Raw genomic sequence first — 22837 nt, 5'->3', positions numbered from 1 at the left:
CCCTTCCGTCCCCTGCAGCGCCTGCTTCCTGGACGTGAGATCGAATGTTCCTGGCTTCGCTTCAGCTTGCCCGGTCTGAGGAGGATCTCAGAAGAGCGTCGGGTGCCGGTGGAATCAGACCTTGCTCCTACGTGGTTGTATGGTGGCGGGCAGGTCACTGCTCCTCACTGGGCCATGGCTTCCTCGCTATAAAACGGGTACAGTTCCTGCATGCATTCTTCACAGGGTGATGGTTAGGGTCAGATGAGATCTTAGAATCCAAAATATTAAAGCCGGATGGTCACTGGAGAAATCCTCCGATTCTAACACAAACCCTCTTTTCCAGACAGGATGCAGTTTGGGGAAGGGGCCCAGTTTGGGGAAGGAGACTTGCTCAGGCTCACTAAGGAAGTCACTGGCAGAGCTCAGACTCAGAATCCACTAGGCCACTCTCTCCCCTTAACCTCGGCCAATGTTTCATCCAAGTCTCAACAGTCCCTCACATGCCCAGACAACTGGTGTCCAGCCACACCACGCTGCTCCCTGTCCCTGAATACCCTTCACTTTTTGGCCACCAGGCCCTCACTCAAGCTGTTTCTTCCTTGCTGGGGACACTGCAGGTTCCAGAGAAGAGAAGCATCCAGGGACAGCTGGGAAATGAGGACCAGGAGGCCATGGGCAAGGGAGTGGACGGTGGCAGGGAATAGCTCTCAGGGACTCTGTGGGGAGTCCTTATCAGAGCCCTCTTTGCCAGCCTCCGGCCTTGGGATAGTTAATAACAAACTGAGGTGACTTCCCTGGTGGCGCAGTGGTTAAGAATCCGCCTGCCAGTGCAGGGGACATGGGTTCAATCCCTGGTCTGGGAAGGTCCCACATGCCGTGGAGCAACTAAGTCTGTGTGCCACAACTGGGGCTGTGCTCTAGAGCCCGTGAGCCACAACTACTGAACCTACATGCCACAACTACTGAAGCCCGCATGCCTAGAGCCTGTGCTCCACAACAAGAGAAGCCACTGCAATGAGAAGCCCACGCACTGCAGTGAACAGTAGCCCCCAATCGCCACAACTAGAGAAAACCTGTGTGCAGCAATGAAGACCCAACGCTGCCAAAAATAAATAAATAAAATAAGTAAATTAAAAAAAAAAAAACAAAAAACTGAGGCCAGCTCTGGCTCCCTTGCAAACAAAAATCTGTTCTAGGGCTTCTCTGGTGGCACAGTGGTTAAGAATCCGTCTGCCAATGCAGGGGACACGGGTTCGAGCCCTGTTCTGGGAAGATTCCACATGCCGTGGAGCAGCTAAGCCCATGTGCCACAACTACTGAGCCTGCGCTCTAGAGCCAGCGAGCCACAACTGCTGAAGCCTGTGCGCCTAGAGCCTGTGCTCCGCAACGAGAGGAGCCCCTGCAATGAGAAGCCCTTGCACCGCAGCGAAGAGTAGCCCCCGCTCACCACAACTAGAGAAAACCCGCCCACAACAATGAAGACCCAACGCAGCCAAAAATTAATTAATTAATTTTTAAAAAGAAAAGAAAATAAATTTAAAAAGAAATCTGTTCTAGGTAGGACATCTGAGGCATATACCCTCAATCACAGAATCTCAGATTATATCTAAGAAGTGCTGTCATTTAAAAAAGACCTGGGCTTCCCTGGTGGCACAGTGGTTGAGAGTCTGCCTGCCGATGCAGGGGACACGGGTTCGAGCCCTGTTCTGGGAAGATCCCACATGCCGCGGAGCGGCTGGGCCTATGAGCCATGGCCGCTGAGCCTGCGCGTCCGGAGCCTGTGCTCCGCAACGGGAGAGGCCACAACAGTGAGAGGCCCGTGTACCGCAAAAAACAAAAATAAAAACAAAATAAAAAATAAAAAAATATAAAAATAAAAAAAGACCTATCACATGGAGGGAATGTTGTACAAAATTGCTAATCTTCATCAAAACATGTTACTTCTGTCCCATTACTGGGCATATACCCTAAGAAAACCATAATTCAAAAAGAGTCATGTACCAGAATGTTCACTACAGCTCTATTTACAATAGCCAGGACATGGAAGCAACCTAAGTGTCCATCGACAGATGAATGGATAAAGAAGATGTGGCACATACACACAATGGAATATTACTCAGCCATTAAAAGAAACAAAATTGAGTTATTTGTAGTGAGGTGGATGGACCTAGAGTCTGTCATACAGAGTGAAGTAAGTCAGAAAGAGAAAGACAAATACCGTATGCTAACACATATATATGGAATTTAAGAAAAAAGAATGTCATGAAGAACCTAGGGGTAAGACAGGAATAAAGACACAGACCTACTAGAGAATGGACTTGAGGATATGGGGAGGGGGAAGGGTAAGCTGGCACAAAGTGAGAGAGTGGCATGGACATATATACACTACCAAACGTAAAATAGATAGCTAGTGGGAAGCAGCTGCATAGCACAGGGAGATCAGCTCGGTGCTTTGTGACCACCTAGAGGGGTGGGATAGGGTGAGGGGGGAGGGAGACACAAGAGGGAAGAGATATGGGAACATATGTATATGTATAACTGATTCACTTTGTTGTAAAGCAGAAACTAACACACCATTGTAAAGCAATTACACTCCAATAAAGATGTTTAAAAAAGACAAAAACAAAGAAACAGAAAAAACATGTTACTTCTGTGTGACTTTTGTAGTTTCATATTTTGACCCAGCTACTTTTTTTTTTTTTTTTTCTGTCTGGATATCATCTCTCAGGGGAGTCATCCTGACTCTGAGCAGGCAGTCTCAAATTTCAGTCTACCTAAGAATCACCTTGGCCGTTATTTTAAGTGAAGTAGACTTTTGGGTTCCACTCCAGAGGTTCTGATTCAGGAGATCTGGACTAGAGCCCAGAAATTAGCATTTAAAAAAAAAAAAAAAGAGCTTCTGGAGAGATTGTGATTCAAGTGGTTCTTGAGACCGGCCTTGAGGAAACAGCCGTGGCTCAGTAAGCATTCCTTCCCACATCCTGCCAAGCCTTGCATCTAATCTATAGGAGTGTTTATTACAGTTATGAAAAGTCACTATTTGTCCACCTCATCTACTAGATTGTGAATTCTCTGAAGTTAGGGATTGTCTCTTGTCCTAATAAAATTTTGGAATCACAGTCTTAGAATCATACCATGTTAGAGTTCTAGAATCATTTATTGATAGAACCTAAGTTGGAAGGACTCTTAGAGTTACCTAGTCAAATCCCTTACCCAAGAATTCCCTATATTTCTTTGTGTGTGTGTAATAGAGGTTTTATTGCTTATTAATTGTGTCATTCCATACAATTTTAAGTAAACAAACTTAGAAAATGATGATGGCAGTACTGATGAGATATTGATGATGATGGCAGTATTGATGAGAATGTTCAACTGTTTCACATAAGGTAGTAAGAGGCACCACTGCCACCATCACCCCACCTCCGAAATTTATACATTTCATATAAAAAGAGTAAAAATAGTTCATTGGCATTTAACTAGCATTATTCTTGGTAATCTGTGAACCATGATAAGCCTGAACAATTTCAGAATCTTCAGAGCAAAACCGTTTTCTTCCACTAGCAAATGTCGCAGTTTCAATTTCTTTAAAAAAACAAGCAAACAAATCAACATATTCCCATGGTCCTGAATTTTAATGTTTATATCATATTAATTCAAGAAATAAAATGTGATTCAGCATTTGAAAATGAGGCTGAACTTCTTCACCATAATTATACTTACTTCATAATTCAAACGATTTAACTGAAGCCAGCGTTAGCCCAGTAAAAACCATGGTCACAACTCAACTGCTCTTTTGCTAAGGAAATTTCTTTAAAGTTAGCTATTCTTTAAAAACTCAGACCCAAGCTGCATAACTGTGACTTGAGGAACCAACAATCAACCCTTCCAGATACCACTGCAGTAGTCCTATGTGGTTTTTGTGTTTTTTTAAATTAATTAATTTATTTTTGGCTGCGCTGGGTCTTCGTTGCGGGCGAAGGTATGCGGGCCTCTCATTGCGGTGGCTTCTCTTGTTGCGGAGCATGGGCTCTAGGCGTGCAGGCTTCAGTAGTTGCGGTGCACAGGCTTCAGTAGTTGTGGCTCGTGGGCTCTAGAGTTCAGGCTCAGTAGTTGTGGCACACGGACTTAGTTGCTCTGCAGCACGTGGGGTCTTCCCGACCAGGGCTCGAACCCATGTCCCCTGCATTGGCAGGCGGATTCTTAACCACTGCGCCACCAGGTAAGTCCATCCTATGTGTTCTTATAGCTGGGGAGCACATACAGAATCACTGTGAATCACACATACATATCAATAACTTGCTGGTAAAACTACACCAATAGTTTCCTCTGTTAATGATTTTTTTAAAAAATAAGCATGTACTACAGTTCAGCAGTTGAAAGACTTCTAAGTCTATTATTTTAAAGATGCTGAGAAATACATTTGGATACTTGAAAAGAAGCAAGACTAGAATTGTGGTTTTATATTAAACCATTTAGAAGACCTCAGTTACAAACAACTAAAAATACATAAATAGGAGTTTCTTAAAACCATTTTCTCTTACAATACAAAATTAAATATTAAATAAATAGGAATTTCTTTAAACCATTGTCTCTAACAATACAAAAATTAAATATTAAGGCATCTTTTACTCCCATCTATTTTGGTATATACAGCAAAGAGAAATGTTTTAAATAGGAACCAGCACTTCTATTCAAATGCTCTCTAATGTATTTGGCAGATTTGTTTTTATATTCTCCTGTTCAACATTCCATTGAAAGCTCTTATAATTGAACATTGTGACTGAAACCAGGGGAAAAGTATAAACAGATATTAGTTTATTAAAAATAAGCAGTTCACCCTTGAAAAGTAAAAAGTAACTACAAACAATATTATGTATAAAGTTCAAATACTAGTATTTAAATCTCTGAAGCAGTTTATGCTTCAGTAATTAAGAGAAAGAAGAGATGAAGACTTCACTAAGATGAGAAGCCTATTAATATGGATCATGCTGTGGACTAATTGTTCACTCAGTATTCTGTCCCACTGGGATGAGAGTTTGAAAAGGGCGTCATATTCCTTTAAAAAAATTACACCGACTAGAATAAGATCATATGAGTTAACATTGATTATTATTCCCCATATTTGTCCATTTACAAAGCTCAATTGGCTTCATAAAGTATACTAATCAGTAACATTTTCACCTTTTATTAAGGTAAGTTTGTGAAAATAATTTAATACAACCAGATCTCCTCATGAACTTTCAGCTTAAAACATTTTTTGTGTAAGAAATATATCAAAAAAATCTGTTTTTATAAAAAGTCACTTCAATACCAGAAAAGAGTAATAAAAGATTTTGAACCCAGTTTATTTTTTAAAAGATGCTCTTCCCATGTCTCAAATTCCAAGTGCTATTCATCATCTTTAAAGCCAATTTTGCTTAACTTCACCACATCAACCCAGTTCCATCCTCGAGGAAGTTCTCCTTTGTGATCTGCTTTATCTACCAGCTTATGCTTCTGGGCTTTTTTTTTTTTTTAATTCTCTATTTTTAAAAAAATATTTATTTATTTGGTTGCACTGGGTCTTAGTTGTGGCACACAGGATCTTCATCGTGGCTTGCAAACTCTTAGTTGCAGCATGCATGTGGGATCTAGTTCCCCGACCAGGGATCAAACCCGGGCCCCCTGCATTGGGAGCCCAGAGCCCTAGCCAGTGGACCACCAGGGAAGTCCCCTAATCCCGCGTCCCCTGCATCGGCAGGCAGACTCTCAACCACTGCGCCACCAGGGAAGCCCCTATACATTCTTTTTTAAAATATTCTTTTCCATACGGTTTATCCCAGGAGATTGGATATAGTTCCTTCTGGGCTTTTGAAAGTTGTCTTTTTTTCTCACTTGACGGGGCTGCATTAGGAATTTCAAACAAGATGATATTTCTTGTGGCTGTCGTAGAATTAAGAGGGATGGTGATTCTCCATGAACTGTTGTTTATTGTCCTTCACATATTCAAACAACATGTGGGTCATGGCGGTCCTTCCACTGCTTCCTGTAACTTGGCTGATATGCTCTGCTTTACAGCTGATGATATGATGCTAAAAGATGAGTTCATAGATATGACTGGAGGTGTTTGAGGATATGTTTCTGTCCAGGAAATCTCTATGAAGAAGGCTTTGGGATCACCATTTTCTCCTATCTTATACTGAAATGAAACTGGACTTAATTCCTGGAAACTTTTCATCTCCTTCATAAGTGGCTGGTGGCTCCAGTTCCATCTCCTGGTCCTTCTTGGCGCTCAACGCACTGGTTGCAAGGCACCTCCCTTGGACTGCATTCAAGACAGCAAGAGAAAATGAGGGCAGTGGCTCCAAGGCCCATAGCGGTGGGAGGCACACCCTTCACAGGGCAGAGGAAAGTCACGCACACGCCCCTGGCCCTTGGGCAGCATGAAGCTGCTGGCTAGGGGCTGGCCTACATTTCATTTTTGACAACAGATTGATCAGCTTGTCTTGCACACCTCTAGTGAAAAGGAGCTCATTGCCTCCAAGGCATCTGAGGCTCTGATTGTTAGGATGTTCTCACATTTTGATAAATACTGCCTCCCATTGACTTCTACCCTTTGGTCCTTGTGCACAATGGAGACATCAAGTACACTCCTAATCTTTGTTCCCTTTTTCAGTCCTTCAAAAACTTAAGGTCTATCTTCCATTTCCCCTTCTCTGGAGTGAGGACAGGGCAGGAGCCCTGTTAGGGAAGGCAGCTGGCCAAGGGGCCAATGGAGTGGGCCGAACTGCCTCATTTTCCCCAGCTGTGCCTTGCAGTCTTGCTATGAGGCTTAGATGGCCCAATGTGTGTAACGTGCCAAGAGCATGATGCACATGCTTAATAAAAGCTTCTAGTGTTATTAGATGAGAAAAGGAAGGATGAAACAGAACTCCTCTCCTGGGGAAACCGTAGTCTGAGAAGGACCTTCAGGGAACTCTCTAATCCAGAGAGGCTGGGGACAAGGCCCTGGACCTTGAGATGGGGGACGGGGGAGTGAAGTGGGCCAGCTGAAGGGGTCTGGGGAAAACTCATCTAGAGATACACCTCCTTCAAGTTTTGCGTAGATGCCACCTTCTTTGTGAGGCCTTTCCTGACCATCCTATTTACAAATCCTAATCCCTCCCTTCTTCTGCCCTCCTTTAAGCCCTTCCCTGCCTTGGTTTTCAATCTGATCTACTTAACTTTAAAATATATATGTATTTTGCTACTGTTGTTCTTGCTGCATCCCTCAACTGAAGCTCACAGCTCCTGTCTGTCAGCCCTATCTCAGACCTCTCTTCTTCTCTGGATTCCTGTAACCACCCCCTTTCCTCTCCCCTTCAGGCCTGGAGAGGTAATGGTGCCCAAATGTTTCAAGATCCAGGGTACTTCACAACCCCCTGTGGTTTCCCTACTTCCTGCCTACCTCTTTGAATAGAGCCTCCTCACATTACTGATGTGACGTGGCCATCTGCTTCCTGGTGGACCTGGCTGATGCAGAAGGCCATTCTCCTACAGCCCCTTACACTTCCCTTGAACCTAGCACTTACCATTCTGTGTTATAATTGTCTACTTTATTTGTTGATTCCACACCTAGAACATAAGCGCCTTAAGGGCACTAAGCCAGCACTAAGTCTGCACAGAGTAGACCTTACTGAGAATTTGTTGAATAAATGAATGAATGAATAAAGGTAATGAAAGGAAAGATCACTAGGAATTACGTTATCAGGGAAAGCTTCCAAGAAGAGATAGAACCCGAGAGAGCCTGATGTTCTTTCAACCTCTCGGCCACACCTCTCTCCTCTGAGCACTAGACTCCTATATCTAACTACCTACTTGACATCTCTGTTTGGATAACATGTTGTGGCTGGAACTCGTGACTTCCTTCCCTGCTCCCTTCAGTTTTCTGTCTCTTGGTAAATGCAACCGTCATCCATCCAATTCCCTGTTTGTTTCCTTCATAGGACTCAACCCCAACCCAGTCTTCTATTTATCTGTGTACTGATTTGGGGTCTGCCTTTCCCATTAGACTGTAAGCGCTGCAAGAAGACAGACCAGGTGTATCTTTTTCACCATAGAATACCCAGGATGTAACTCAATGTCTGTCTAGTAGGTGGGGGAGAAGCGTTGGGAGGTAGGCCGAGCATGGATGATGTCTGTCGTCAATGGTCTCAGAAGCCTGGGTTACCAAGGAAAATACAGCATGAATCACAGAGGAAGTTTAATGATCACATCAAGTAATTTTATTCCATTACTCATCAGGAGCCTGTGTCTGTGCTTCTGCAATCTTGTCTCCTCTTGGCCTGTCAGTTTAGCCCACAGAACATTTGTCTTCCTGTTCTGAGCTTAACCATCCTCCTGCCCCTGCAGGCAGCAAAGAGTGGTGAAAAGAGCACTGGAAGACGTGCAGCAAGGTGTGGTGTCAGGAGACTGAAGATCTCAGTGGCCTCTTCTTCCTCACCCTCACACATGCTGTGTCCTGGGCAGCAAGGTGGAAGAGTACTCGAGAACACAGCTTCTGGGGTCCAGTGGAGCTGGGTTTGAATCCTAGCCCTGCAATTATCAGCTGTGAGAACTTAACCTCACTGAGTCTTAGTTTCCTTATGTAGAATGGGGATTAAAAACAACTACATCTTATGGTTGTATGGATTACAGTAAGATATTGTATTTAAAGTGCTTCACCTCGTACCTGGCACATAGCAAGTGTTCCATAAAGAATAGCTATTGGGAACTCCCTGGTGGTCCAGTGGTTAGGACGCCGTGCTTTCACTGCCAAGGGCACAGGTTCAATCCCTAGTCAGGGAACTAAGATCACGCAAGCAGCGCAACGTGGGGAAAAAAATTAATAAGGGCATATGTGTTCATGGTTGTATAAACATGGACTTTTGAATCTTATGGTTTAAACAATAAGGGCTATGGGAATGCAGAAGAATGTGGGTTCAGTGTGGACTAGGGTTTGCAGAGATGATGGATGTATCAATCAGGAATCTTAGTTGCAACAGACAGAAAACCCAGCTCAAACTGACTTAAGTAGAAAAGGAAATTTCTCAGCTCATAAAAGTATAAAATCCTGACATATCTAGCTTCAGGCATGGCTGGATCCAGGAGCTCAGATGATGTCTTCAGAAAGCTGTCTCTGCTTTTCTCACTGATGCTCCATGCTCAGGCAGAATCCCATATTGCGGTAACAAAATGACTGCCTGAATTCCATGCATACACTCTATTCTATGAATGAAACCGGTAGAAAGAGCTTCTTTCCCCCACAACCCTCCTGACAGAAGTCCTGGGTCAGACTCTTATTGTCCTGAAACAGACTCAGTGCCTATCCCAGTCACAGAAGCTGGTAGGGGGTGTGTCATCTCTATTCAAACCACATACACTTGGGTGGGGGAAATGGGTGGAGGGGGCAAAAGGTACAAACTTCCAGTTATAAAATAAATAAGCCGGGAATTCCCGGACTCTGCGCTTTCCCTGCTGTCGGCCCGGGTTTGATCCTTGGTTGGGGAATTAAGATGCCAGGAGCTGTGGGGCACGGCCATAAATGAATGAATGAAATAAGCCATGAGGATGTAATGTACAGTATGGTGACTATAGTTAATAATACTGGATTGCATGTTTGAAGTTGCTAAAAGAATAAATCTTAGGCTGTGGAGCGGCCTCCCACGCCTGTACCAACGGTGGTGGCCTGCGAGGGTCATTTTTAGCGGGGGGTCGGGGGGAGGCGTTCTAGCTTTGCTAATGTAACTGCACGTTTACAGAGCTCTAAAACAGAGATGGATAAAACTGCCCTGCCCCGGGGAACATAGGCATCACCTGTCTGGGAAGACCCTGTGGCGGGCAATGCAACAAGCTCCCGATGGGGACCATTCACTGTGCCCAGGGAACTATGGGGCCTGCGGAGGGGCGGGGACCGCGTTCTTCCGGGCACTTAGAGAAAGTTCCTGCAGGAGGTGACCTGGGAGCCAAGTTTTTAGACTGACTGGGAGTTAGCTGGGAAAAAAGGAACAAGATAGAACATTAAAAGCATTGGGATAGTCACGCGTGTAAGAAAAATTTTGTTCAGGAAAGTGGTAATGGCTTATTCTGGCGAGTGTGGCAAAGTGCTTGGGATGGTGGAGGTGTCCTGGTCACTGCCCGCCTTATGCTTTCCACTCTGCCAACCCCTGAAGAGTGAAGGCACCTTACCGCCTAACTCTGGAAATGCGATATTGACCCCGATGAGCTGACGTCCAACTCTGAGTTTGGAAGGAAAAGTAGGTGTTAGTGATGGGGCAAAGAGACCTTTAAGTGCAAAGGTTGGAAAGTATGACAGGGTTAGAGGTGTCCGGAAGAGGGACAGATGGGAAAAGATTGAGGCCAGATTGGGGAAAGATATGCTGAGTCATTGATACAAAATTTACACACAGCAATTGGAAACAATAATGCCTGAGCAATCAGTCACAAAGCCGACCTAACTTGTTTAGTGGATCATAAGGACGAGAAGGAACCGATCAAGGGCAGAATGTGTGCTGAAGCTGGAGTGATCTGAGAAAACTTTACAAAAAGGTGGCATCTGTGTGTGACCGGGAAAATCAGCTGGGAGGGACTATGATCTTATAAATAAACAGATGAGATGAGTCTTTCCCAGGGTAATATCATGCCAAAAGACACATCCAGGCTAAAAAGCCTGGAGAATCCTACTGCTGGATTACATTATCTCCTCAGTCTTCATGTTTAGGAAATAACCTTTTTGGCTTGCAGATCTGGCAAGATTAAAGCTGCAGGAGAATGGACAGTGAGGTACAGAGAGATGGAAGGATCTTGGATTTGATTGATGATGCTTGGTGAGAAGACAAGCTGCCTTATGAGGATGTTGTAATACCACCGAATGAGCTTCCTGAACCTGAACAGGAAAATGGCGGCACCACAGAATGTTAAAGAACAAGAAATGAAGTGGACTGACCTACCCTTACAGTACCTCCATGAGAACATTCCCCCCATAGGAAACTGACACCTGGCTCCTTGTTCATTGACAGATTTTTTCAAATACACAGATACAAAATGTTTTCTTTCAGTCCCTTAATTTGAATCTTTGAATGATAGATCAACGCTTAAAAATGTACCACTAATTTTGTGGCCGCAAAATGCAAGGTGAAAATATTTAACCAGAATGAGAAGCTGATTGCGATTTCTTGGGAATACAGAATATCTGGCCCTTTGAACCTAAAGTTCTTCATTGACTAGCGTGTGTTTGAACATGATTCATTAAACATTTGCCTTTAACTCTGATTTTGCTTTACTGTCAGAGTTTAACACTTCCCAACTACTTATATTTGTCCTGTGACACAAGTGATTGAAGATATGAGAGGGAAAGGCTAAGAATGACAAAGCCAGACATGAGAATTAACTTCTCATATACCCCCATTCTGAGAATCATCTGAGTGGGTGTGTGTGTAGTCTGTAGATGTAGTGGACATATAGGTAGGCCATTCACTGACTAGTGGGATTCCTAAGAATCCCCATGATATGTTCAAACTTTGGATAAATTTACAAATTAAAAGCTATCTTGACAGTTAACCTCTGCTCTCCCTACAACTTCCTTTGGTGCTGCTGGAAAGGTGAGATGGACCACTAGTTTTATCCAGTAACAGGACTTTCTCAAAGCCCTTTCAGATATAACTGAAGCACCATGGAGTCAGTATTTAGTTACACGTTTGTGCAAGAACTTGTATTTTGAAAAACACATTGAGGGACATTTATCTCCTAGAATTATTTGCCTCTGTTATGTGATATCTCTCTTGTTCTCTCCCCAGATTGTAAACTCTGTGGGAAGAGGCCCTGGCTTTTCCATCTGTATCCCTTATTGAAAAACTGGCAACACTGAATAACTGAAACCTCCCTTCAAAAAACAAAAAAGAATAAATCTTAAAAATTCTCATCACAGGGCTTCCCTGGTGGCGCAGTGGTTGAGAGTCCACCTACCGATGCAGGGGACGTGGGTTCGTGTCCCGGTCTGGGAGGATCCCACATGCCGCGGAGCGGCTGGGCCCGTGAGCCATGGCCGCTGGGCCTGCGCGTCCGGAGCCTGTGCTCCGCAACGGGAGAGGCCACAACAGTGAGAGGCCTGCGTACTGCAAAAAAAAAAAAAAAAGAAAATAAATTTTGTAACTGTGTAAGGGGATGGATGTTAACTAGACTTATTGTGGTGATCATTCCACAATGTATACAAATATCAAGTCATTATGTTGTATACCTGAAACGAATATAATGTTACATGCCAATTATACTTCAATTAAAAGAAACAAACAGGGCTTCCCTGGTGGCGCAGTGGTTAAGAGTCCGCCTGCCGATGCAGGGGACACAGGTTCGTGCCCTGGTCTGGGAAGATCCCACATGCTGCGGAGCAGCTAGGCCCGTGAGCCATGGCCGCTGAGCCTGCGCGTCCGGAGCCTGTGCTCCGCAACGGGAGAGGCCACAACAGTGAGAGGTCCACATACCGCAAAAAAAAAAAAAAGAAACAAACAAACAAATACACACACATAAAACTGGTGGGGGGTGATTCCCTAAGGAAAATCTGGATGCTACTATCAGAGGTAGTCTGAATGGCTGTACAGGCTGAAGCAACAAGTATCCTCTATAGTAGGCCTTGGAAAACAGATATGATTTGGGCAGACAGGAAATTGACAGTTGAGCAGAAATGAGAAATGAGAAGAGGGGAGTAAGTGTGCCGTGAGCACGGCTCACATACCTGGGCAGAGGGAGCAGGCATGTTCTGTGGAGTCCTAGAGAGAAGACCTGGGACCAAGCGGGCTTGGGGATGGGAGAGTCACAGGATCCAGATCTCTGCTCACTGGGAGTGTGGGACAGGCTGCCTCTGATGGGAATGGGCTTCTTATCTTGGAGGTGAGCAAGTAGAGCTTCCTTGTCAGAGTGGCTATCAGATGAGCCTTCTAGATGGGCTCTGAAATCCCTTGCATCCCTCAGGTCTGAAACTCTGTAGTCCAGAAATCATCAGCTTCCCCAATCCTGATCCCCACCTGCTTCTCTCTCTTCTATACTTCTCTCTAAGGGGAGTGCTACATCCTTCTCCCTGATAGAGTTATGGGGTGTCTGAAGACATTCTAAATTCTAATTCTGGCTCCTACTGCAAGTGTAGGACCTTGGGGGGACCACTTGTCTTCTCTGGGGCTGTTTCTCCCTCAGCACAGGAAGGGGTGAGGCTGTCTGATCTCTGGGGCCTCTGTCAGCTCTTACCTCCTTGAGTGCCTGTCAAAGACTCAGCCTGGCCCTGGGGAGCAACAGGACACACCACAGCTCTCAGGCCAACCAGGTGTGTTGGCTCTTCAGGGTCTCAAAGGCACTTTCACACTCATTGTCTCCTTTGGTCCTTTCACCTTCCTGTGTGGATGGCAGAGTGGGAGTCAACAGGAGTGCTGTTGAAGGTACAGCCTTTGGAGTCCAGACTTGAGTTCAAATCATGGATCTGCCTCTAATTAACTATATGAACTTGGGCAAATCTTCATTTGAGCCGGTTTCCTCTTCTCAGAACACAGTCAGCAATACAACCTTGTGGGTTTGTTATTTGCTGTAATGATTAAATAATGCCTGTAAAGTGCTTATAACAGCCCTGGGCCCATGTGGGTTGGGCTGGAGAGAGGTGAGTGTGGTGGAATTGAGCTGAGCTGAATAACAAAAACTCCTTGAAGGTACCCAGCATCTCACAAGGCATAGCATGTCCGCAGTCCAGCCTCTGACTGCAAATCAGGGCCATGTCAGTCAGCGTTCTGGCAGGAAACAGATGGCACCCTGAAACTAGATACTTTGAAGAGAGCATGAAGGAGGGTTTAGGAAACTGACGAGGAATGGTGCAGCATGTCTGGCTAGCAACAGTGAGGAGGGAAAGCATTGCCAGGCTTGGAGGGCAAGGGTGGGATGGGTTTATTGGAGCCCAGGGAGGGCAGCCAGGCTGGGACTGTCACTTCATGTAGAGACTGCAACCAACCCATGCTGACCTAGCAGAGACAGAGCTGGGAAATGAATCCCTTCCTTTCCTTCCACTCCCTCCCCTCCCACCCTATGGTCTTCTACTGCTGACTTTGTACCAACCCAGATGGAAGCTCAAGAGCAAGGAGTCCCATGGTGGGTGGAGAAGGGTGGTGAGCATACAGAGGGGCAAATGGGAGGATCAAGCAGAGGCAGTGGCAAGTCAGTCAAATGGGTGAGGTCCTCCGTATTCATTTTCAGGCTGCTCCGGGCAAGGGCTAGTAGAGAGGAGTAGAAGTGAGGAATGTGGGAGGAGGCTGTGAGGCCAGGCTGTTCACCCTAGAAAGGGGTAGGAGGAAAATCTGCTGTTCTTCCAATACCCACCTGCTCTCTCTCACCTCCAGGCCTTCGCCTGTGCTGCTCTCTGCCTGGAACACCCTTCCTCCTGGGGCTGGCTAACTCACCCTTAGATGCTGCCCGCTCCTGGATCAATCTGAGCCTAAAGTCTATCCCCAGACTTCTTAGTTACGAGATCTAAGATACTGCTTTTCATCGCATTTGAGCCAGGTTTTCTCTTTCTTACAACTTAGAAGTCACTTGAGCCTTTTCTGCCCCTTTTCCCTTTTAAGATTTGTCACTTCTATGTTCCCATAGTACCTGTACAGACTTCTCTCATGGTACTTATAACAAGTTACTGCGAACAGTTTTTACTGGTGTGTCTCCTCCACCAAGCTGTGAGCTCCCTGAAGACAGGGACCAAGTCTGACCCATCTCTGTGTCCCCAGGGCCCAGCACAGGCTGACACACCTTGCACTGGCTGTTTGGCCAAAAGTCTGCTTTTGGTTTTAAGGTTTGTTGGATTCGCTGGCAAAATAACCACTCATCTCACACAAATAAACAGCTTCAATCAAATCTTTAATAGAAGGTGATTTAACTTAATTTCAATATACAACCATTAAAAGGAAAGGAATAAGAATATTAACAGAGTATATAAATTTCAATATACAATCATTAGAGGAAAAGGAATAAGAGTATTAACAGAGTATATAACACAGCATACATCACCGAATTGGGCCGACGCCTACTTCCAGATCCAAGCAGCAGCTGGGAAGTCCCTTGCACAGCAACCTGGAGTCCCAATTGGGAAGGTCCCAGGCAGTGTGTTCGCCCCACGGGTGAGACTGCAGAGTGCCGCCCAAAGGAGTCCTGCTTTTAACGCCAAGCTGCAAACTGAGGATCATCAGCTTGCGTGAAGATATGCAGCTCTGGCTGTTATTGCAAATGCTTTGATACTTTAGTTGTAAGTCTCAGAATGTTCGCTGATCCCCGGGAACTGGCCAGATTCCCAAGACTTGCGAGCACCGTTTCTGCTGACCTGCATGTAGTCTAGCAGTTCGGCATGTAGCTCTTTCAGGGTCTTTTTTTTTTTTTTTTTTAGGAGTTCAGTAATTTATTTATTTATTTTGTCTGGTGTTGGGTCTTCATCTCTGTGCGAGGGCTTTCTCTAATTGTGGCGAGCGGGGACCACTCTTCATCGCGGTGCGCGGGCTTCTCACTATCGCGGCCTCTTTGTTGTGGAGCACAGGCTCCAGACGCGCAGGCTCAGTAGTTGTGGCTCACGGACCTAGTTGCTCCACGGCATGTGGGATCCTCCCAGACCAGGGCTCGAACCCGTGTCCCCTGCATTAGCAGGCAGATTCTCAACCACTGCGTCACCAGGGAAGCCCCAGGGTCTTTTTTAGTCAAAGGCCTATTGTTGCCTCTGAAGCCTGAACAAGACTATTTTACTAGCTTCCCCAACACTGGCCCGACCACACCAGGCATGTTATCTTCAAGCAACACAGGTTAAGGCCATGTTAGCCAATTGGAACCTGTTGAGATGAGGGCAGTGGGGGCAGAATCTGGAAGCCATATTTTATGAAGAACAGAAGAATCAGGAAAGTTTAACTTGAAGAAGAGCCCACTCCTAGGATAGAATTCATTTGCTGACTCAACAGGCCATTTCTGGGCACCTCTGTGTGAGGCCCTGGGCTGGTCCTGAGAGGGCCATGGGTGATACAGCTATAGTCCCTGCCTGGGGAGCTCACAGTCTGGATAGGGTCAGACATGGAAATAAGTAACTACATTATAGGGGCCACTGCCACCCGAGGGGAATGCACAGTGTGGCCAGGGAAGACCTCTCAGAGGAGGACTTGCAGGAGGGCAGAATTATGACACTGTTGAGGGCAGGTTTCAGTTTGGGATGAGGAACAACTTTCTAACAATCAGAATTATGAAGAATGCTCCACGTCTGGAGCTGTGTGAGCAGGGCTGGGATGACCACTTCACAAACTGGATACTGATGTCTGTCAACAAAAGGACTAAAGCTACAGGGAATTCCTCATAATAACAGTCATTGAACCACTGTTTCCTTTCACATGCTAGGATACAAACAAACAAAACAAAGAAACAGTCTCTGCTTAGAAAAGCTCACAGTTTAGGTAAATTGAAAAAATGTAACACTATAGCCTTATACCAGTGTCTCATGAACTTGAATGATTTAGGAACCCCTTTTAAAGGAAAAAAATCATTGAGGTACTCAGTGCTGATAATCTAAATATGTTCAAATTTAAACTCAGTTTAAACTCCAATGCAACTGTAAAAGCAAATCTTTTACATAGTATTTATTCAATACAAATTTTAATGAAAATGAACAAAACTAAAAAACTAATAAAATGCTAATAACACTAATGCTACCGGACATGTTGAGTTCTTTTGCACTCAGCCTGCCAGGTCTATAGACGTATTCCAGCTGGCAAGTGAAGAAGGAATGATAGAATCAGAGTATCACATCTTGCAAACCCCTAATAAAATAATGAATCTAGGGCATAGTCATCACAAAAAAAAAAAGAGGAAAAAAAACCCCCAAAACAGATACTACATGCTACTTGATGTAAGAACACACCATCACCTACAAAGCAGATGTGCTAAAAAAAATCATACCTGAATCATGCCAATTGTCAGGATCTACTTTTTAACCTTCAGGAAACGCAGGAGAAAAAGATAAAAAAGATGGCGGGGGAACCATAGGTGAAAAGAGACATTTATGAGACATGTGAGCCAAATTCAGTGTGTAGACCTTGTTTGAATCCTGGTTTGAACAAACCAACTACAGGAAGGAAGGAAGGACGGAGGGAGGGAGTGGGGGAGGAGGGAGAAAGAAAGAAATCTGAATATTAACTGAATATTTGTTGATATTGAATAAGTATTTTTTATATGTGTTAATGACATACTCTGGTTATGTTGTTTTTAAAGAGTCCTTATCTTTTGGGAATACATACTGAAATATTTATGCATGAAATAATATGGTACCTGTGATTTGCTTCACAACAATCCAGGGAGGAGGCAGGAAATGGGCACTGGTTTAGATAAACTAAGAATGGCCATGAGTTGATTGTTTTACCTGTGTTATGCGTACATGGGGTTCATGGGGTTTGTTGTATGTTTGAAAGATTTTATAATAAAAAGCTTTAAAGATGAAAGAACATTTAAAATTCAGGCATTGTACATTGCCAATGGGAATATAAATCGGTATGTTTTATGAAAGGCAATATGATAATATCTATTAAAATAAAAATGCACGTCCTTTGACTCAGAAAATCACTTCTAGAAACGCAAACTCTGTGCTCACCGTGTGTGATACAATATGCAGACACACACACAGACACACATGCACATTTTTACAGGGATCCTCATTGCAGCCTTATTTGTAAAAGAAAAAGATTAGTAATAACCTAAACATCCTCAATAGGGGGCTAGCTAAATAAGTCATGGTAAATCCACTGAATGGAATACTCCACAGCTGTTTCGAAAAATGAGGATGACTCAATAGCCGTTTTTAAAAATGAGGATGTTCTTTATATACTGACCTGAAACAAGCTTATAAAGTGAAGAGATGTGTGTATGGTATGCTACTATATGAAAAAGAATGTACACATATAAGCATGTATGCTTATATATATATATGAAACATCTATGAAGAATATAAATAAGACATTTACCATCATTTAGGCCTCCAGGAAAGGGACTGGGTTTACAGGGGAAAGGGATAGGAATAAGACTTACATTACAATGGTAGCATTTTGTACCTTTTAAATTTTATTCCATGTATATGCATTGCCTATATTTTTTTAAAAGATCTAAGTTTTAAAAGAAATAAAAACAAGATTAAGATGTTGAAAATATAAAGACTATCTAGCAATGTGGGAAAATCTCTGTAATACTATGGTTTAAAATAGTATACATAATTTTATCCACATAATAATTCATAGTAGAATTATAAAACAGAATAGAATAAAAGATGTCTGCTCATAATCAAGTGCTGGAAACACACAAATGAAAAGAATGTTTTTTTAGGTGGGAGTGCAAGTGTTGTTGTTTGTTAAAACTTTATAGTTATTATAATATGGTATGATAATAGGTAAGGTAAATTACAATTTAGTGAAAAAATTAGATTTTGATTGCAAATATCTGATTTCCATGAAGGTTTCCAGTCAGAGGCTTTTTTCATGAAGCGAGGTGCACCTGGTCACACTGTCAGAGCAGGTTCTGTTTGGTTTCCTGCCAAAGGAACAAGATGCTGGGCCAGTCACTGCAGTTGGTCACGTCCTCAAACTTAGCACTCGTTCACCAGACCTTGGACAATTTGTTTATTTATGAGGAAAAGACTTCTCATAAACAAGAAGAGGCTTTCTGGAGGTGGAAAAGCCAGGGTGTTAACTATCCTCTTTCGTACACTCAGCTTCCTTCCTTGAGGAAGGGCCCCAGTGGGAAAGCGTAGGTGGGCTCTGTCCAGAAAGGAAGGAGAGTCAGGAACCCACAGCAGTGGCCTGAGCCAATTCCACACATCCGGCCTCAGCCTAACTCTGGCCTTCTGCCCTGCATCCTCCTCAGCTCTGTCGACCCACCTGTTCTTGGAGGCATGTCTCCTCCAGGATACCTGCCCTGCTCACCCTTCAGAGGCAGCTGTGGAAGAGTGGAAAAGAGCCCAGATTAGGAGCCAGAGACTGACTGCCCCTAACTAAGTGCATGACCTCAAATAACTCACTTAGCCTTCCAGGCCTCAGTTTTTTCATCCATAAAATAAGCCTACCTATCTTGCTGTGCTGCCAGAAGAGTGAATGAGATCGTCGTGTTGTCTCATTCTGGGTCCTGCACTATGTCTCTGCCTAGACTGCTTCTCAGTCTCCTTGGCCTGCTCCTCCTCGGCCCATGCCTCACATTTATCAGTCCTCTGCCCTCCCCTTCTCTTTGGGCTCCCAGACCGAAACCATCGCTCATCACAGCCATGCTCCAGATTCAAACACCCAACTGGCCCTCTCTACCTACATCTTCCACAAGTATCTCAAACCTGATTTACCTAAAACTGAACTCATTATCATTCTCTCCAAACTTGGTCATCATCCAGAGTTCTCTATCCCAGCAATACGTCTAGCATCCACCCATTTGCTCAAGCCAGAAACCTGGGGATTTTCCTTGACTCTACTGCAACATTCATGGATAACAGCAGCAGTAGCCATCTTCCACTACATGGCCTGGGAAACAGAGAAAGCTGGACTGAAGTAAGATAGAATGAAGCAAACACACCAAGAATCACGGCAGAAAACAGGAGAGAAAAGACCATGTGGGCTTCTAAAGGGCTACATGCTCTGGTTCTGTTCTGGAGCCCTGCTGCAGCCCCACCCTTGGGGTTGCAAGGCCCCCTCAGTACCTTTTCCAATAACCCTCCCATTGTGGGGTTTGTTTGATTGTTTGTTTTTGCTTAAGTTAGTTTGAGTTGGGTTTCTACACTTGCAAATACAAGAGTCCTAATTAATATAAACATTTTATCCGTCAGCATAAGCTAGTTATGCTGTGGTAATGAACAACCCTCACATTTTGGTGGCTGAACTCCACCACATGTCCATCAGCAGCAGGGAGCTCTGCTCATTGCAGTCCCTCAGGAAGCAGCCGCCATCCTGAATGTTGTTGGTTACTGTTCCACAGAGCCAGGACTGGAACTAGAGTTGCCTGACTTCTCATTCAAGGTTCTTTCTACTCTAACTGCCTGTGGTAGTCAGTCTCCAAGATGGCCCTTAATGATCCTCACCTATCACCCTCGTGCAGTCTCTTCCATACTGAATAGGGCTCACATATTAAGAGACTGCAGAAATGACTGTGTGACTTCCAATGCTGGGTCATAAAAGACATTGTGGCTTCCACCTTGTCTCTTTCTGGCATCACTTGCTCTGGGGGAAGCCAGTTGCCAGGTCATGAGAACATTCAAGCAGCCCTGTGGAATGATGAGGAACTAAAGTGGGGAATTAAGGTCTCCTTTTAACAACTACTACCAACCAAGCATGTGAGTGAATCATCTTGGAAGCTAATTCTCCAGCCCCAGTCAAACCTTCAGATGAGAGTTGCCCCAGCTGACATCTTGATTGCACCTGAGACACCCTGACCAGAACCACCCAACTAAGCTTCTCCCTAATTCCTGACCCACAATATACGAGATAATAAATGTTTATTTAAGTCATTAAGTTTTGGGGTGATTTGTTACACAGCAATAGATAATTACTATAGAACCTTACAAACAGAGATCTCGTATAAGAAAAACTTACTTCTATCTTTGGCATTTGTACAGTGTGAGAAATTATTCTTCTCTTTCCCCTAGCCTCTGGCCTAGCTCAGGTTACCTAACTAAAAATAGCTATCAGGCTTGAGAAATCCAACCCAGGAACACAGAATCCCATTTTATTCTTTAAAGAGGCCTTTCCCTTTCCCTTTTATTGCAGAAAGCACCCAGGTCTCCTGAGAATGAAAATTCACCACATCACATCACCTTCACCTGGATGATCCAGAGAAATGATTCTTACAAAAATCAAAGGAACTGGAGCCCAGGCCCCCCCAGTTAAATACAGTATTGAGGAAATAATAAATATTTGAGAAATGACACTCTATGATATCTGAGTTTTTCTGAGAAAATGGTGTCAATGGTAGTGCTAATGCCTTATATTTATACAGCATGCTTTTCATAATGTTTTCACATCTATATCTGAGGTAGGTGGGGAAGATATAAATAAACCAGGATACATATGGAACCAATGGCTCAGAGCTCATGATTTGCCCATAGTCTCATGGTGTGTGAATGACAGGGCTGGGTCTAGAATCTGGGTTTCAGTGACTCCAAGTCAGGTGTGGTGCTTTCCAAGGCAGGACCTCCAGGCTGTGATAATATAAATGCCCTTCAGCTGGGGCTGTCCTCGGAGATCAATGTGCACTTATAGGTCTCTTTAAAGGCCTCAAGGAAACGTGGTATTACTTCATCCACAGTGACATGCCTCTGGAGCTCCTTACTCAGGGAAGTGACACCTGTCCCAACCAGCCCACAGGGCACAATGTGCTCAAACCACGTGAGGTCCGTAGAACAGTTCAGCGCCAGGCCGTGAGATGTAATGTGCCTTCCACAGCGGACTCCTGCAAGACAAACCAATGGGTCTTAGAATAGGTACCCTCCCTCCCCAGGCTTCATGATCCCCCTCAGTGTGATGAGGAAACTGGACTAGACCACTGACTTTCCAACTTCGTTTCTAGAGCACCCAAGGGGTTGTGCACAGATCAGGGGAGGAGGACAAAATGGGAGGAGAGGTGTGTCGCTCCACAGTAGCTGCACTTATTATGGAGATTACAGAAAATGTCCTTTAACAAAGAGATTCCTCCATTGCTTAAAAAAAAGTTTGAAAAAACTATTTCACCCTTATTGTCCTGATACTGTGAAGTACCCTGGCAATTCAATTCCCGTGTGTCTCCATTGGTAAAAATGAGTGTTGAACGAGTTGGCCTCTGAGGGCCCTTCTGGTTCTGAATATTTCAGTGAAGAGGGTTAAAAACTTTGTTTTGTTGTTTATTTGTTTTTACATGTAATGAGATATTTATTAAGCCTTAAAAAGGAAGAAAATCCTGACACACACTACAACATAGATGAACCTTGAGGACATTATGCTAAGTGAAATAATCCAGTCACAAAAAAGACAACTACTGTATGATTCCACTTAAATGAGTTACCTAGAGAAGTCAAATTCATACAGATAAAAGTAGAATGGAGGTTGTCAGGGGCTAGGGGGAAGGTGAAATGGGGAGTTGTTTAAAAGTGGAGTTTAGGGCTTCCCTGGTGGCGCAGTGGTTGAGAGTCCGCCTGCCGATGCAAGGGACTCGAAAAAAAAAAAAAAAAAAAAAGTGGAGTTTAAATTTTGAGAGATGAAAAGGGTTCTGGAGATTGGTTGCACAACAATGTGGAAACACCTAACACTACTGAACTGTACACTTTAAAATGGTTAAGATGGTACATTTTATATTATGTGTATTTTACCACAATTTTTTTTTAAAAAGGGGAAAAAAATCCTTCAGAGGAAGAAAGATACATTACATCCAGGACTAGTTCTGATTCAAAGCCCTCGCCAGACACACCTCCTCCCAGCCGGGGCTCTGCCCTCACCACCATTGGTCCGGCCCCGCCAGGCCCCGCCCCGAGGCGCTCACCGATTGCGCAGATCTTGCGCTCGCCCAGCCAGACGCCGGTGTAGGGTGGGGGCCGCGCGCGGGCACCTGGTAGGCCCTGGAGCTCGCACAGGCGCACGGCGCACGCCTCCAGCGCCGCCACGTGGGCGCGCAGGCGCAGGCCAAGGGGTCGCAGGTCGAGTACGGGGTGGCAGAGCAGCTGGCCCGGGCCGTGGAAGGTGGCTAGGCCGCCGCGGCCAATGGCGCGCACATCGGCACCCAAGGCCCGCAGCCGCGTCGCCTCCTCGGACGTCAAGCCGCCGCGCAGCCCGGCGGTGTACACGGGCCCCGCGGGCTCGCAGAGCAGGAGCGCGCCCGC

At 44.7% G+C, this 22837-nt stretch overlaps 1 protein-coding gene and 2 pseudogenes across 1 annotated transcript in view; 1 reads left to right on the top strand and 2 right to left on the bottom strand.

The window, feature by feature from the left end:
• Positions 1-10972, top strand: part of LOC112411080 (anaphase-promoting complex subunit 13 pseudogene) — a 67563-nt pseudogene extending 56591 nt beyond the window's left edge.
• Positions 4904-7915, bottom strand: LOC112411096 (RWD domain-containing protein 4-like; annotated as a pseudogene).
• A 7806-nt stretch (positions 10973-18778) lies between the features above and the next one.
• Positions 18779-22837, bottom strand: part of LIPT2 (lipoyl(octanoyl) transferase 2) — a 4157-nt gene continuing 98 nt past the window's right edge. The window contains 2 exon segments of the mRNA XM_024761997.1: positions 18779-21438; positions 22501-22837. The exon segment at positions 22501-22837 is cut by the window's right edge and continues 14 nt beyond it. Of these exon segments, the coding sequence (XP_024617765.1) occupies positions 21209-21438; positions 22501-22837 (567 nt within the window). The 3' untranslated portion in view covers positions 18779-21208.

This window comes from Neophocaena asiaeorientalis, unplaced genomic scaffold, assembly GCF_003031525.2.
Source record: "Neophocaena asiaeorientalis asiaeorientalis breed wild unplaced genomic scaffold, Neophocaena_asiaeorientalis_V1.1 scaffold263, whole genome shotgun sequence".
NCBI lineage: Eukaryota > Metazoa > Chordata > Mammalia > Artiodactyla > Phocoenidae > Neophocaena > Neophocaena asiaeorientalis.
Note: the sequence above shows the minus strand (reverse complement) of the source record. Positions and strands in the feature narration are given on the sequence as shown.